General features: G+C 46.1%; 2 protein-coding genes across 4 annotated transcripts in view; both read right to left on the reverse strand.

Annotated features, from left to right (window-relative positions):
* Positions 1–15,000, reverse strand: part of LOC118286489 (alpha-tectorin-like) — a 475,374-nt gene that overhangs the window by 44,122 nt on the left and 416,252 nt on the right. The gene's annotated exons all lie outside the window — the stretch shown is intronic.
* The window catches only part of LOC118285709 (neuronal PAS domain-containing protein 3), a 223,500-nt gene that overhangs the window by 12,005 nt on the left and 196,495 nt on the right, over positions 1–15,000 (reverse strand). For both annotated transcript variants that reach the window (XM_035609487.2, XM_047337720.1), the window contains exons 7-9: positions 10,554–10,672; positions 8,589–8,782; positions 6,365–6,471 (exon numbers count right to left, since the gene is read on the reverse strand). In XM_035609487.2, the coding sequence (XP_035465380.2) occupies positions 6,365–6,471; positions 8,589–8,782; positions 10,554–10,672 (420 nt within the window). The remainder of the gene's footprint in view (positions 1–6,364; positions 6,472–8,588; positions 8,783–10,553; positions 10,673–15,000) is intronic.

Here is a 15,000-nt window from a genome sequence, read left to right on the forward strand (position 1 = left end):
GTGTGTGTGTGTGTGTGTGTGTGTGTGTCACATTAACGTGCAGGTAATTCGTGTGACTGCGTGACACTGTGGGACCGATGCTCCCTCTGTCGCCCTCTGCTGGCCGACTGCAGAACAGCTCACAGAAGCCTGATTTTCTTTTGTTTTTTTACCTCGATGAATGTTCGACGGAACAAACGCAGGTCATGAAATCTGGGTCAAACTGTACGTTTGAATCCACCACATCTGGATGGATGGTTTTTGTTTTTTTACTTGGATCTGCATCAAATCTAATGGATCTAGATCGATGAAAAGAACTTCCTCTGGAAATCAGGGAAAATGTTCTGTCACGCAAACAAATAAACAAACAAAACTATTTAGTGGAAAAGTAAGCAGATCACTTCTCCAGTGCTTTAGTGTGTGTGTGTGTTTGTGTGTGTGTGTTTGTGTGTGTGTGTGTTTGTGTGTGTGTGTTTGTGTGTGTGTGTGTTTGTGTGTGTGTGTTTGTGTGTGTTTGTGTGTGTGTGTGTTTGTGTGTGTGTGTTTGTGTGTGTGTGTGTTTGTGTGTGTGTGTTTGTGTGTGTTTGTGTGTGTGTGTTTGTGTGTGTGTGTGTGTGTGTGTGTGTTCATTAAAGGCGATGTTAGTCCAGAGAGATGAGCTCTGCTGAAACGCCTGCAGGCTCAAATCCACGAGCTTTCAATTCTGTGCACCTCCCTCTCTCCCCCTCTCTCTCTCTCCCCCTCCCCCCCCTCTCTACCCCCCTCTCTCCCTCTTTTATTTGCCATCACATCACATCCCTTCTCCCATTTTTCCCTTGTGTCGTCCTTCACCTCCTCTCTTTTCTCCTCTTCGTCTTTCCGCGAGCAGACGAGTGGATGTGACTCTTTTCTGTTTCTGTCCTTCGTAACTGCGAAAGTCCGACCGGCGGACCAACCAACCTCCAGGCACCTGGACGTCCCGCCACAGCGACGTCACTCCAGCAGACAGACACGCCCCCTGCTCTCTGGACCAACCAACCACCAGGCACCTGGACGTCCCGCCACAGCGACGTCACTCCAGCAGACAGACACGCCCCCTGCTCTCTGGACCAACCAACCTCCAGGCACCTGGACGTTCCGCCACAGCGACGTCACTCCAGCAGACAGACACGCCCCCTGCTCTCTGGACCAACCAACCTCCAGGCACCTGGACGTTCCGCCACAGCGACGTCACTCCAGCAGACAGACACGCCCCCTGCTCTGTGGACCAAACACTGCCCCCTACAGTTTGTAAAAATCCCCAAATGTTTTCTTGTCGTGATTCGCCGCCGGCTGCTGCCGGTGCAGAAAACATCACTCGGCGACTCGGCCACGTTGTCACGTCGTGCGAGTTCAGGTCCTGGATGACGTCAAACGACTTCTTCTTCTCTTTTCTTCCAGCTTCACCTTCTTCCTCTCTGATCCCTCTTTTTCTTTGAGAAGCGTTTGGTATATCCATCTGAATCTCGCTCCCTTTCCTTTCGCCCCTTCGTTTCCTTTTTCATCTTCCTCTCTCCTTGAGACGATGAGGATTTTGTCCTCCCCTCTTTCTTTTCTCCTCCTCTCCCTTTTCTTTGAGGAAAGACACTTCTCTCTCTTCATCCCTGGAGCCAAAGTGTTTCTCTGCCTTGCTGCCTTTTTCTCCGTCTGCCTACAAATCACTTCCCCCCTGTTCCCTCACTTTGGCTTTTGAAAAGACAAGTTCACTCTGCGTCTCCTCTTCTTTCTTCTTTCTCTTTCTCCCGGAGTGGAAACGAGGACAGATTGACTTTGAGACCTGACCCGGGTTAAGACCGGGCTGTCAGCAGGTAATGATAGAGACTTACAGAGTGATGCCTCTTCACAGAGAGGGATCAGGCCTCGTCCTCCACTTAAAAAGAACCCTTTTAAAATGTAGATCCCAGTTGAGAGAGCAGGCTATCCGTCTAAAATACACCTTGATCGATGCACGAACCATCCGACTCCCGCGGCAGCGGGGGAACCGAGAGAAGACGTGGAAATAAATCCCACCAAATAAAAAAAGAAAGAAAATCAGAGCCTGTGAGCGGCTGCTGCTCCGCAGAAGGAGGAACCGGCAGGAAGTCTTTTTTTCCACCATCATTTGAAAATCTGCAGCTTGTGGGAAAATAGAAAAACTGCAAAACGGAGAATTCCCTTTGATTTCATGGATCACGTTGAAGTTCACGTGTGCACAAACTGACGACGGGAACTTTTTTGCTCTGGGACTTTTCCTGCAGCACATGAGCAGGAATCTGACAGTTTCAATTGCGCCATGAAACTCTCCGGACGGACGCGACAGCACAGGATGCAGCTGACGGGTCAAACGCAGGCGCACGTTTCCGTCCCTCACACACATCTGCAAGATACAAGATGACGTCTACGTCTCAGCCAGGAACTCAACTTGAGAAAAAAACTCCAGGGTGTTTCCTGGGACTGGCTGAACGCCGGTCAGACCCTGGAGCAGCTGTTCATCAGCTGTTCATCAGCTGCTCATCAGCTGTTCATCAGCTTTTTGTTGTTCATCAGCTGTTCATCAGCTGTTCATCAGTTGTTCATCAGCTTTTTGTTGTTCATCAGCTGCTCATCAGCTGTTCATCAGTTGTTCATCAGCTTTTTGTTGTTCATCAGCTGTTCATCAGCTGTTCATCAGTTGTTCATCAGTTGTTCATCAGCTGTTCATCAGTTGTTCATCAGCTGTTCATCAGCTGTTAATCAGTTGTTCATCAGTTGTTCATCAGCTGTTCATCAGCTGTTCATCAGTTGTTCATCAACTGTTTGTTGTTCATCTGCTGTTCATCAGCTGTTCATCAGTTGTTCATCAGCTGTTTGTTGTTCATCAGCTGTTCATCAGTTGTTCATCAGCTGTTCATCAGCTATTTGTTGTTCATCTGCTGTTCATCAGTTGTTCATCAGCTGTTCATCAGCTGTTTGTTGTTCTGCGGTTGTTTTGCAGCTGTTTGTTGTCTAACAGCTGTTCGGCAGGTTGACGAATTCTGGTGATGGATTTGATCAGTGAACGATGATTTGGTAAAAAACAAAGGGCACAATACAGTAGAGCTCAAGCCTTCATCAACAGTCTCCTGACGAAAACACTAGATCCATATCTTATTTGGATCTGCACCGAATCTCACACTCAAAGATGAATGTCTCCTGGTTTGTTCTCCACTGAGTGTCGATGCAGAAGAAAAACTTGGAGAAAGAAAATACCGGATGACATTTTTCAGATACTGTAGTGATGAGTTTTTCTTTACTGATACGTTTGAAAATCAGTGTGTCACACAATCACCTCAAACTGAACCAAGCACACAGAACTGGACACGAAGAGCAGAACAGAACCTTCTTCCAGAAAGACTCGAACCCGTCAGCGTCCAGTTCGCTGCTTCGACACGGAGGGAATCGTCAGAGTGGCTGGTCTGAAATCAGCCTCCGGACAATCGGCAGCAAGTTCACAAAGTCGCCAAATTAAACCGCCCCGATTTCACAACCATCTGACGGGCGGCGGATGAACGGAAGAGAGACAGAGCGAGAGAGAGAGAGAGAGAGAGACAGCGAGCACCTCCCGCGCCCCGCAGCCATCCATTTCTGAAAGCTCCCCTTTCAAAGAGGAAATTAATTTTGAAAGAGGAAGAATGGAACGAGCAGCCGAGGTGACCGGAGGTGTCGTATTAGACCCGGCTCCACTAAAACCAAGTCATTTAAAGCGCCGGCTGCCGGCTCGCCTCCCTGACCTCCGCTCCTCGCCGCCGACTCAGAGGAATTATCTCCCTCCATATTTCACTTCCTCTTTTGTGTGTGTGTGTGTGTGTGTGTGTGTTTGACACATCCTACCACCCCCCCACCACCTTCCCTGGTTCCATCTGACCCCGCCGGGCCACCGTAGAGTCACTTCCTGATTGTCACTCTTGATATTCAGAGCTCGGGAACTTCTGGTGACGGTAATTGAAAAACTTTCAGGGGGCATTTCTCTCTCTCTCTCTCTCTCTCTCTCTCTCTCCCTGTGACGAGGTTTGTGACATGTCGTAGTTTTGTCATGAGTTACAACAGCGGCGGCCTGAACTCATTCACAGTTCGGGAGAATGTGTCGTAACTGTAATAAATTTCCGTGACGAAGTAGAGCTTGTTCTTTTTGGATGTTTGACATGTACAAACGTGCACCACCTTTTTTAAGCATTTCCAAAAATGTAGCATATGTTTTGTGAATCTTCTCTTTCTTGAGAGAAGGAAACTTCCTCTAAATGTTTCAGCTTCTTAACTTTTCAACTCAAACTCGCCTGCGTGACCTCGTCGTCTCTGTCAGAACCAACATCCGCCTCCTCACCGGACGTCCCGTCCTCCCACACCGCAGTTTCCTCATCAGACCTCTTCTCTTCTCAGGACGACGTGGCTCCGATATGGCCTGTTATATTCTGCAGGACCCGTTTTGGGTGGGATGACCTGTTGACCTGACACGAATCCTATCGGTGCTTCGAGTTTTGTGACGTGATAATATTCCCACTATAGTTTCACCCGTTCCCAACCTAACATCACCTGTGCGAGTGTCCGGAGGCTTTTATGAACATATTTGAAGGAAATCCAGAGACAGCGCTGAGTGTCTGAATCTGGGGGGAGTTATTTCATTGCAGCAGGAGCAGGAATCGCCCGGAGGAAAAAGTTTGCCGACGACTGCAGGGGGACATTTTGTTGCCGAGAAATACCGTCGTCTGAATGCAGCTCGCTCGTGGGACGAAGCGATTCCCCTGAAGAAAGAAACTCAAACAGCAGAGCCGACCGTGTCCAACAGTAATCAGCTGCAGCGGACGGGATCTGATAGGAGTTGACTCTGTGTGTGTGTGTGTTTGGACTCAGAGCGTCAGGCGTGTTTGTCTTTGCTGTGCGGTTATTATCTGGCGCTCTGCCTAAACGCCCTCGCTGCCTCCGACACACCGTGAAGCTCCGTGCGGCTCGGAACGCCGCCTCTGCTTCTACCGCCACGGTAAAATGTGACTGCAGCAGCAAACGGGACGCCACAAATCATCAGACAGCGACTGAATAAGGAAACGGACCTCTTCCTCTGTGCGTCAGGCCTCCTGACAGCAGTAACACGACTGTAGAGAGGCGGATACGGAGGAGCACAGATTCTTCACGTGACATTGAGATATCGTCCATACACAAGTGTCGACCCATCGACAGTTGGGTCGACACAGCTTCCAAACCAGCAGTCTGTGAGCTGCTGGTTTGGAAGCTATGGCATTCTGTCCAGCGCAATTTTGGTTTTTAGAAAAAGGTATAAAAGATTTCTGGATCCGCCCCTTTGTCCAGAATTGAATGTGCTTTTCCTTGGTCCATGTCCCATCCTTCCACCAAGTTTCATGGAAATTTGTTTTGTAGTTTTTTGCGTAATCCTGCTGACAAACCAACCAACCGACAAACCAACCAACCAAACAACAAACCAACAAACCAACCAACCAACAAACCAACAAACCAACCAACCAACCAACCAACAAACCAACCGACCAACCAACAAACCAACCAACAAACCAACAAACCAACCAACAAACCAACCGACCAACCAACAAACCAACCAACAAACCAACAAACCAACCAACAAACCAACCGACCAACCAACAAACCAACCAACAAACCAACCAACAAACCAACCAACCAACTAACCAACAAACCAACCAACAAACCAACCAACCAACCAACAAACCAACCAACCAACCAACCAACCAACAAACCAACCAACCAACCAACCAACAAACCAACCAACAAACCAACCAACCAACCAACCAACAAACCAACCAACCAACAAACCAACCACCAAACCAACCAACCAACCAACAAACCAACCAACCAACCAACAAACCAACCAACCAACCAACAAACCAACCAACCAACAAACCAACCACCAAACCAACCAACAAACCAACCACCAAACCAACCAACAAACCAACCACCAAACCAACCAACCAACCAACCAACCAACCAACCAACAATTGGAAATCTTCCACGTTCACTAAGTGTCTGTAGTAATGTCTGTCTGCCACCAGAGGGTTGAGACACCTTCGGAAGACTCTAAGATTAAAAACTCGGACTGCAGGAAGTTGTTATTCGGTGTACTTTTTCAGAAATATGTTTCTTAAACATGGCAAAAAAAGAACGTCTAAACTCAAGGCCCATTAACTTGCTTGTTCTGAAGCTTTTGACCACGTCACATGATCCTCATCCACCGATTCAGTCAGAATGTCGTTGTTTGAGAAGCGAATCTCCAAACTCCAGAACCAGCACACACATCATTTTATTTTGCCTTTTCCCCGAGGTCAATAATCAATGAGTCGACTCCAATCGTCCAATCAGAGTGCAGCCTCTGTGGTCAGGTGGTACTCACAGTCCAGGTGACACTGTCTGATTCCCTCCACGTCTTCGGCGTGAATGAACTGGTAGCACCTCTTCCCCACGATGTCGACCGGGGTCAGGTCCATGTAGTCGCTGATCCTAAAACACAAAACGCACCAGAGCTGCAGCAAACTATTATTATGACACAAAAAAATCAGACTTTAGAACAATATAATTCATATTGAAGAAGAATATGAATTATGCAAAGAAGAAAGAAATAATAATTCATATTGGTGGACGTGAACCGGTCCAGTCCTCATTCACTGTAGGACGTGATATAATCAACTTACATAAAAGTCAAGTCTCATGTAAGTTTATATATAAAAAAACCCATCAGTGGTTGAAGATGTATCATGTCGCTGTAAAACTCCAGAACTCTTTTGTTGTGGTGTCCGGAGAACAGTCGGACAGGAGTTCCGACTGCAAAGATACACAAAGCGGTAACGCACCATAAGAAATTATTAGAGTTCTCATCCTCGAAATACACAACGAGTAGAAACTTTGTCTAGTGGCCCACGAGTGTGAGGCTTGTCTCCGGTGTGTTGCTGGGTGAAGGACGTTCGCCCTCCGTGTCCTGCAGCAGCTGCATCACCACACTGAAGCTGCACAGCGGTGGAAGTGTTGAGAAACACTGAAATACATCAACTCCATTTTCTGGAACTCGCCCATTAGAAAAAGACTGAAAAAAAACGCCCAATAACCCGACAACAGGAGACTGATTCCCGTCCGCCTGTTGTGCAGGTAACACACATCGGCTCTTAAAAGGTTTAATTTGAACAAATTTGCCAAAAGGAAGAAAACGAAACAATTTCCCTGGTATCATTCCGACAGAGGGCGGCCGGGGGGGGGGGGGGGGGGGGGGGGGGGGAACTAATGTCTGGCAGGCAGATAACAGCACAGTCTTGTTCTTTAGAGAGAAAAAAAAAATCCATCCTCCCATTTTCTCATTCTCTTAGAATCTCATCCTCAAAATGGAGCCGTAATGGGAGCGAACGTTTGTCTGTTCGCTTCCCCGTCGCTCCGCGCTGAATATCATCATCTGCCTCGCGTTGTATCTCTTTTTCCAAACCCACTGGGGGGGGCGGGGGGGGGAAGCAATCTGTCTACTATCATTTTTTTCCTTCTCTCTCTCTCTTTTTTATAATAAAAGCTTTTCTTTTTTTTCTTGCTTGATATGAATCTGTGCGGTCGGAGGGTTTAACTCCTGAGCGAGATCCTGATGCCTGATCTGATTTATCTGGACCAGGGGAAGCGCAGAGATGCATCAGGGACACGTTTCAGTGTTACACCAGCGCCGATTGGGTCGGACTTCCTCATGAATGAGAAGCTCCGACACGTGAGAAAACCTTTTTTTTTCTTCTTCCTTTATCTGAAGGTATGAAACATGATGATGATCCGTGTAATATAGAGTTTTGACAAACAGTTTTTCTAAGAAAGTCAATTCAATAACCACAGAACTTAAAAATGAATTTAATGGAAGGCCATAGGGGACTTTATTCTGTGACAGCTGCATGACAATTAATTTATCTAATAATATGAATAACATAGATTATTTTTCCCGATTAACCATGTCATAAACCTCATTGATTAGGATCCCGTAAATTCATGTATTTTTTAAATTTATTTTTCTCTTAATGGAGAAATATATATGGGAATTTTTTCTGATAAAAATGTATTTTTTAATCATGATCTGACAAACTCAGTGTCACAACACCTCTGACCAGAGTCCAACTCTAATTTCAATTGTTTAAAACTTTTTAAATTTCTTGAAGAGTGGGAATACAGAAATATATCATCGTCATAATACCAGAACATTTTGCATCAAATAATAAAGGTCACAACGTTTTATAATTAATTTTAGTGTTTGAGCGAAAACAAACATGAATACGTTTCATTTATTTATTTTATATTATACACAAACTTAATTTGCAAAATCAGGTATAATAATAATAATAATAATAATATGATAAATAGATTTTTTTTAAAGGAAAGATTTTTTTTCAAATCTCAACGTTATTTTCAGTTTGTTGTCTCCAGACAGAAATAATATTCAGTATTCATTGCATAACAGAATCTTTTTGATTGAATTGTGAACAAAGATTTTTGTCTACTATGGCCTTCCATAAATTTGTTAAATCATTTTGTACATGTTTCCATGAACCCATTGCACCAGGATCCGGCTGCACACGGGTCCCGTCCCCTCCCCTTCCCCCTACCTGTTCTCACAGTAGATGATCTTCAGGTCCATGTTGACACGGGTGACGAACATTTGACAGTCGATGCGAACCTCGTTGATCGTGGGCGGCGGCAGAGCGTGAGCCACCACCACCATGCCCATGATCTGATTGGGCACCGAGCGACTGTGCGTCAGGGCCATCCTGATGCGCAGACGCCCCGTGACGTGGATCACCTGAAACAGGAAACACAGACAAACGGACGGACGGGAAGTCAGAGGACCGGTGTCTTTTTGGATTTGTCCTTGTCATTTGCACTTCAGGGCCACCGTACTTTATGTTTCCCTCACTTCCTGCCGCAAATTAGAAATAATTTGGGGACTGAATCCGATTCTTCCACCTTCAGACTGGTGCTGCTGTGCAACAGATTCCTAACAACTAACTGTAACGCTGTAGTATGTGTGTGTGCGTTGCGGTGATGTGTATGTGTGTCAGCGTAAAATGTGTGTGTAGTAATATATGCATGCGTGAATGTGAATATTTATGCGCATCTCTTGTCTCCACTGTGATTTGCATGTGATGTAAATATGCCAGGTAGAACATGGAGTAACACAGACATGCAAGCACGCGCACACAAACACACACACACACACACACACACACACGCGCGCACACGCGCACACGCGCACACACGCTCACACACACGCACACACTGTATGAGAATAAAACATCAAACGTCATTTGAGGATTAAGTTCTCTTTCTGCACTGTAGGAGAAAGAGGAAGTGATTTTTCAGATTGACAAAGTAAAAGCACTTCCAGTTTTATATTTCAGTCATTGTTTTAAAATATGACGCAGCCTTGGATTCATATATTAATCAATGGATTAATGAACCAGTGGATCCATTTCTCTTTTTCTTAACTCCCTCATCTCTCTTTCCACCGCTGTCTGCAGTCATCCTGGAGCAGAACACGCACACACACGCACACACACACACACACACACACACACACACACACACACACACACACACACACAGCCAGGAGAATCCTCTTTAATCCCTGCTCTCGATCTGCGAGTGGTGAGACGGTCACAGGGCTCAGAGGCCTGATGTGACACCTATGGGATGGAAATCTGTCACACACACACACACACACACACACATTCACACACACACACACACAAACACACACACACACACACACACACACACACAAACATCACACATATACCGTACGACAGCAGATTCTGCTGCTGGAACTAACTGTATGACGGCATTTTTACTGTGATATGTAGTAGTTACTTTAAAAGTAAGCGAGTGGATCTTTTTGTCTGTTTTCCAGCCTCATATTTTCCAACCGGCTCACGATAATAGACAAGCTTTGAACTGAGTTAAAACTGTGAGATTCTCCGATTTCCGAGGCGTCTTGAACGGAGCATGTTAACGACAAGACAGCGGAGCGAGCGATCACACGCAGCGTCAACACCAAGACTCTCGTCCTCGCCACCTACACGTCGCAGCACATCAGCGGGTGGACGGTGTCCCCACAAGACACTTCGTCACTGTTGATGCATGATGTCTGCTGACTAACTGTACATCTCACTTGCTGATGTCCAGTGTACAGTCGGTGTATCATGAGGACTTGGGTGGTAAAGTGCGCCACCTGGTGTGATAGTTGAAAATGTCGCTGAGCTGTAACTCGAAAAAAGTGTATTTGCACCAAACTTCACTCCAACTTACCCAAACTGAAGGAGGAGTTAATCAACCAAGCAAGTTGTTTTTCTCTGGTTGAAGATAGTTTCATATCAAAAATACGGTATATGCTCACACGGAGGTAATGATGGTAACTTTCCCTGAATCATACGATGTACGACACTTGATACTGACGGAAAGATTACGCTCAGAATTAGCACAAAAGTAAAAGTGTGTCCAGGCGTTTGCTTGTGTTTTGGTCTGTGAAGGTTGGAAAGGGATAATATCTTAAGGTTTCTCACACAGAACCCGACCTTGTATCCTGAGGACTTGATGTGCACGCCTCTCTTCGTGAGCGTCGACTTCATCCGGATGAAGAAGGACCGTTCCAGAGTGTTGTCAGGGGCCAGCAGACTGGGACTGCTGGACTCCACTGGGAAAAACAAAACACAGAAAATAGCTTTATTTATCTCATTTAAGATATAATCTCTTTACAAGCAGCATCATCGTCCTGCGGTGCTCAACGGAACGGAGAGAGGCTCATGCTTTCCGCTTAAAGTTCAAACAATGTTTTGGATGTAATTCAACATATTTGCCTCATTTAGAATTCACATAATTCTATGAATATGTAAAGTATGTAAAGAGCCTCTGTCCTCTGTCCACTTTCTCTGTTTCGCTCTGACTTAGCTACCCTGGCTAACTTATCTCGTAAAGCTAATAATGTGTCTAATTGATGCTAATCCTAAATCCGGATCACTGGCTCTGATTAGCTACTCAAGCTAACTTAGGATGTAAAGCTAATAATGTGTCACCGACACTAAATCTCTGTCCTGATCACCAGCTCTGACTTAATTTCCTTAGCTAACTAAGCTTGTAAAGCGAATAATGTGTTGCTAAAGTAAGATAAACCTTGGTTCAGAAAACCAGCTCTGACTTAGCTACTTTAGCTAATTTAGCTCGTAAAGCTAATAAAGTGTTAACAACTTTAGCTAAACCCTGGTCCTGATCACTAGCTCTGACTTAGCTACCTAAGCTAACTTTACTTGTAAAGCTAATACTGTGTTGCTAAAGTAAGAAAAACCTTGGTTCAAAAAACCAGCTCTGATTTAGCTACACTAGCTAACTTAGCTTGTAAATCTGATAAAGTGTTGATAAATTTAGCGAAACCCTATCCTGACCTCCAGCTACCTTCAGCTAATTTAGCTACTGATAATTAGCTGCGGCATGTTACTTCTCGTGGGATACAGCCAAAAGTGTCAGTGGGGAAAACTATCATTTTCCAGCTTGTGAATAAACTGGACTTTCATATTTCCTGTATTGGTTTTCTTCAAGGATGATTTTTTTTCATTTAGAAAGTTCCTGCGAAGTCGTCAACACATGACGTTTCACCACGAGGGTCTTCAGAGAGGTCGAAGAGCGACTCAGTCTGAGACACGAGCGGAATGATTTAATTGGTGGGAAACAAATGAACACATTCAAGGCGTCAGCGGGACCAGTCAGCCAATCACAGACACTGTCAAGACTGTCAGTCATCCGGAAGGCGAAACATGACGGATCAAACGGCGAGATGTCGAGACACGTCGGGAGGCGGAGACGAGGCGGACGGGACGTCTGGGCTCAAATCAAAGGCTTGTTAAGCAGAAATCCTCGTGTGTGAAAAGCTACGACTTTCAAAAAAACCCACTCAAAACAGAAGCTCAGATTATTGCTTTAACCCGCGACCACCCCCCCGAGTCAGGAGGCGTCAGCGGTTACTGAAGGTGAGACGCTTCATTCGTCAGCTGCCATCAGCTCACAGAAATCAACTGCATATTAATAACTTCTCCATCCATCAGAGGGAGTGACGGGGAGGAGAGACAAGCAGGGAACGCCCCATCTCATCACACACACACACACACACACACACACACACACACACACACACACACACACACTGGGCAGTGGAGTTGGACATCCGTGTTAGTACACTTTAAAAAAAAATCAGCAATAGTAAAATTGTACTCTCCACATAGGTATCTGAGACCTGTGTTGCCATGGTTACGGCGTCTTGTATAAAGACTTTGTTTCATATCAATACTTCTCATGTTCGACCGACGAACACAGACTTCATTTTCTAAATGTTCGTAAGAACTCGACTCATGTCGGGTCCCGTCCGACTCCAGTCTTGTGTGCAGATGCTGCATGTGTGTTTCTGTGTTTATGAACAGTACACACAAACGCACACACACACACACACACACACGCGCGCACAGACACACACACACACACACACGCGCACACACACACACACACACACACACGCACAGACACACACACACACACACACACACACACGCACAGACACACACACACACACACACACACACACACACACACACACACAGAGGGAGAGGTCTCTGGTGGACCTGGTGGTTTGATCAGCGCTGATACGTGTTGACAACGTCTAATCCGAGAAAATTGAAAGAAATGAATTAATATGCAAATTCATCCTTTATAATATAAATGTCCTTGAAGAGAAAAACAGAGAGAGGGAGAGAAAGGGGGGGGGGGTAAAAGAGGTGGAAGAGGAATGAAAAAAGAGACAAATAAGAGAAAAAGAAGAAAAGTAAAGAGGTAAAAGAGATGAAGAAAACAACGGTCAACAAAGATGAATGACAGAAAGTCAAGCAGAGAAGAGGAGAGATGGAAGAGGAGGAGAAGTACCAATGAGAGAGAAGAACAGAAGATAAAAACGAGAGGAGGTGAAGAAAGATGGAGAAAAACACGACTGATACCAAAATGAAAAAAGGAAAAAACAAGAAAATGAAAGAAAGAGAAATGGTAAGAAAGAGGGAGCAGAAAGAAACGAGTCTCCCCAGGAGGAGCTCCTTCCCCCCTTCCTTCCTCTCCTCTTCCCATCCCTCCATCCATCAGTCGGTGGGTTTTTCTCGCAGTCCTCCAGGAAATCAGCCTCCGATCTGACGGAGGAATAATGATGATGGAGGGAGGAGGAGAGAGGGAGGACGGACGAACGACAGGGGAGCTGGACCCTCTCTCTCTCTTTGTTATTCACTTTGAATTAATGGGATTAGTTTCCCCCATAGACACACACACACACACACACACACACACACACACACACACACACACTGCGTTCGTTTAAATTAAACCAGAGAAGGAAGAGAGAGAGAAGAAAATAAGAAAAAGGAACAGAAAAGGCAAAACAAGAGGTGTGGATAAAGAGAAGGAGAAAAAGAGGGGGAAGAGGAGTGAAAAGAAGATGAATAAAAGTAGAAGAAAGAGGATAAGAAGGAGTAGTGGAAGTGGAAGTGAAACACAGGAGGAGAGAAGAGGAGGGAAAAAAAGTGGATGAGGCAGGACGGAAGAATAGAGGGAGGATGAAAAAAGAAAAGAGAAACAAAGTAGTAGAAGAAGAAGAAGGAGGAAGAGAAAATACAGGAGTAGGACGTGGAGCGAGGGAATGAAAAAAAGAAGAGAAGAAGAGCAGAAGAGAAGGATGACAAATGGAGGGAAAAGAAGGAGAGAAGGTGGCGTAGAAGCAGAGGAAGTGCGAGGGAGGAACACAGGAAGTCGAAGGGTGAGAAGAAAGATGGACAGAATCACTGTGGATGAGGAGAAGAAGGAGGAGTGAGAGGAAGAGGGAAGGTGAAGAGAAGGAAGAACAGAGGAAGAAGAAGAGGGGGAGGAGGTCATGTGGGGATTCAGAGGTGTTTTCTCATTCCGCTCGTTGCCGTGGCGTCTTCGGGGACGACGCTCCTACAAGACAGAGATTAGTGCTACAAAGGCGGCAGGTGGCTGCCGGCGCCGCGCCGCCGCCGCCGCCACTCGACTCTGGGACCTAATTATCTACAGCACGGAAACTTTCAGCCGTTTGAAGGACAAATGATTAATTAAAAAGAACAACTCACCTACGCCTGTGATCTTTGGACAATACCCAGAGTGCCCAGGGTTCCGTGTGTGTGTGTGTGTGTGTGTGTGTGTGTGTGACGTCTCGGCGGGACGGTGTATCGCTGTCAGACAGTCTAATAACGCCGCCCGGTTCACGGAGCCCGTTGTGTCCCGACTGATAACCGGCTAACGCGACGCCGGAGCGAGACAAAGCCGGCGACGGCAAGGTCACCGCGGCCTCTGCCAGCCGTCGCCGTGTCGCCACGACGATCTCACGATATGAAATAAACACGAAGCGTTTCGTCACGGTAAAACTTTACCGCAAGGAAAAACACTGTTCCACTCATCGACTGATCATCGGGTTCTTCATCGGTTCTTCTTGTTGTTTGAACAGTCAACAACATTTCACACCTGATTTTAAATATGTCTTTTATAAATATACAGAAAAACTTGTCGGTCAGAAGCCCCGCCCCCTCCATGTCATGTGAGCTCGTTCTCATCACTGACGTTTGTTCATGTGTTCATGTTTCTGATCACTTTGCTTCTCATCAGTTATTTGATGATTTGAAACCGGGTTGAGACGTGATGATTGACAGCTGACACTGACTCAGGATTGGTCCAGAGCGTACGTGTGTGTGTGTGTGTGTGTGGGCGGGGCCTCGATACAGGCTCCGACTCCACATGGCGTCACCGGCACAAGATGGCGGCTCCTGAATCTGAGACTTTTGGACGAGAACGGGACGGAGATGAGACGCAGTCCCTGCTTCGTGCTAAGCTAGGCTAAACTTCATGCTAAGCTAGGCTAACCACATCCATCGATGTTCCTCAAGAATGTTGGACTGACCCTTTAAGCAGCGCTGCGCAGCTGGTGAC

The sequence above is a fragment of the Scophthalmus maximus genome, chromosome 15 (assembly GCF_022379125.1).
Source record: "Scophthalmus maximus strain ysfricsl-2021 chromosome 15, ASM2237912v1, whole genome shotgun sequence".
Classification (NCBI taxonomy): Eukaryota; Metazoa; Chordata; class Actinopteri; order Pleuronectiformes; family Scophthalmidae; genus Scophthalmus; species Scophthalmus maximus.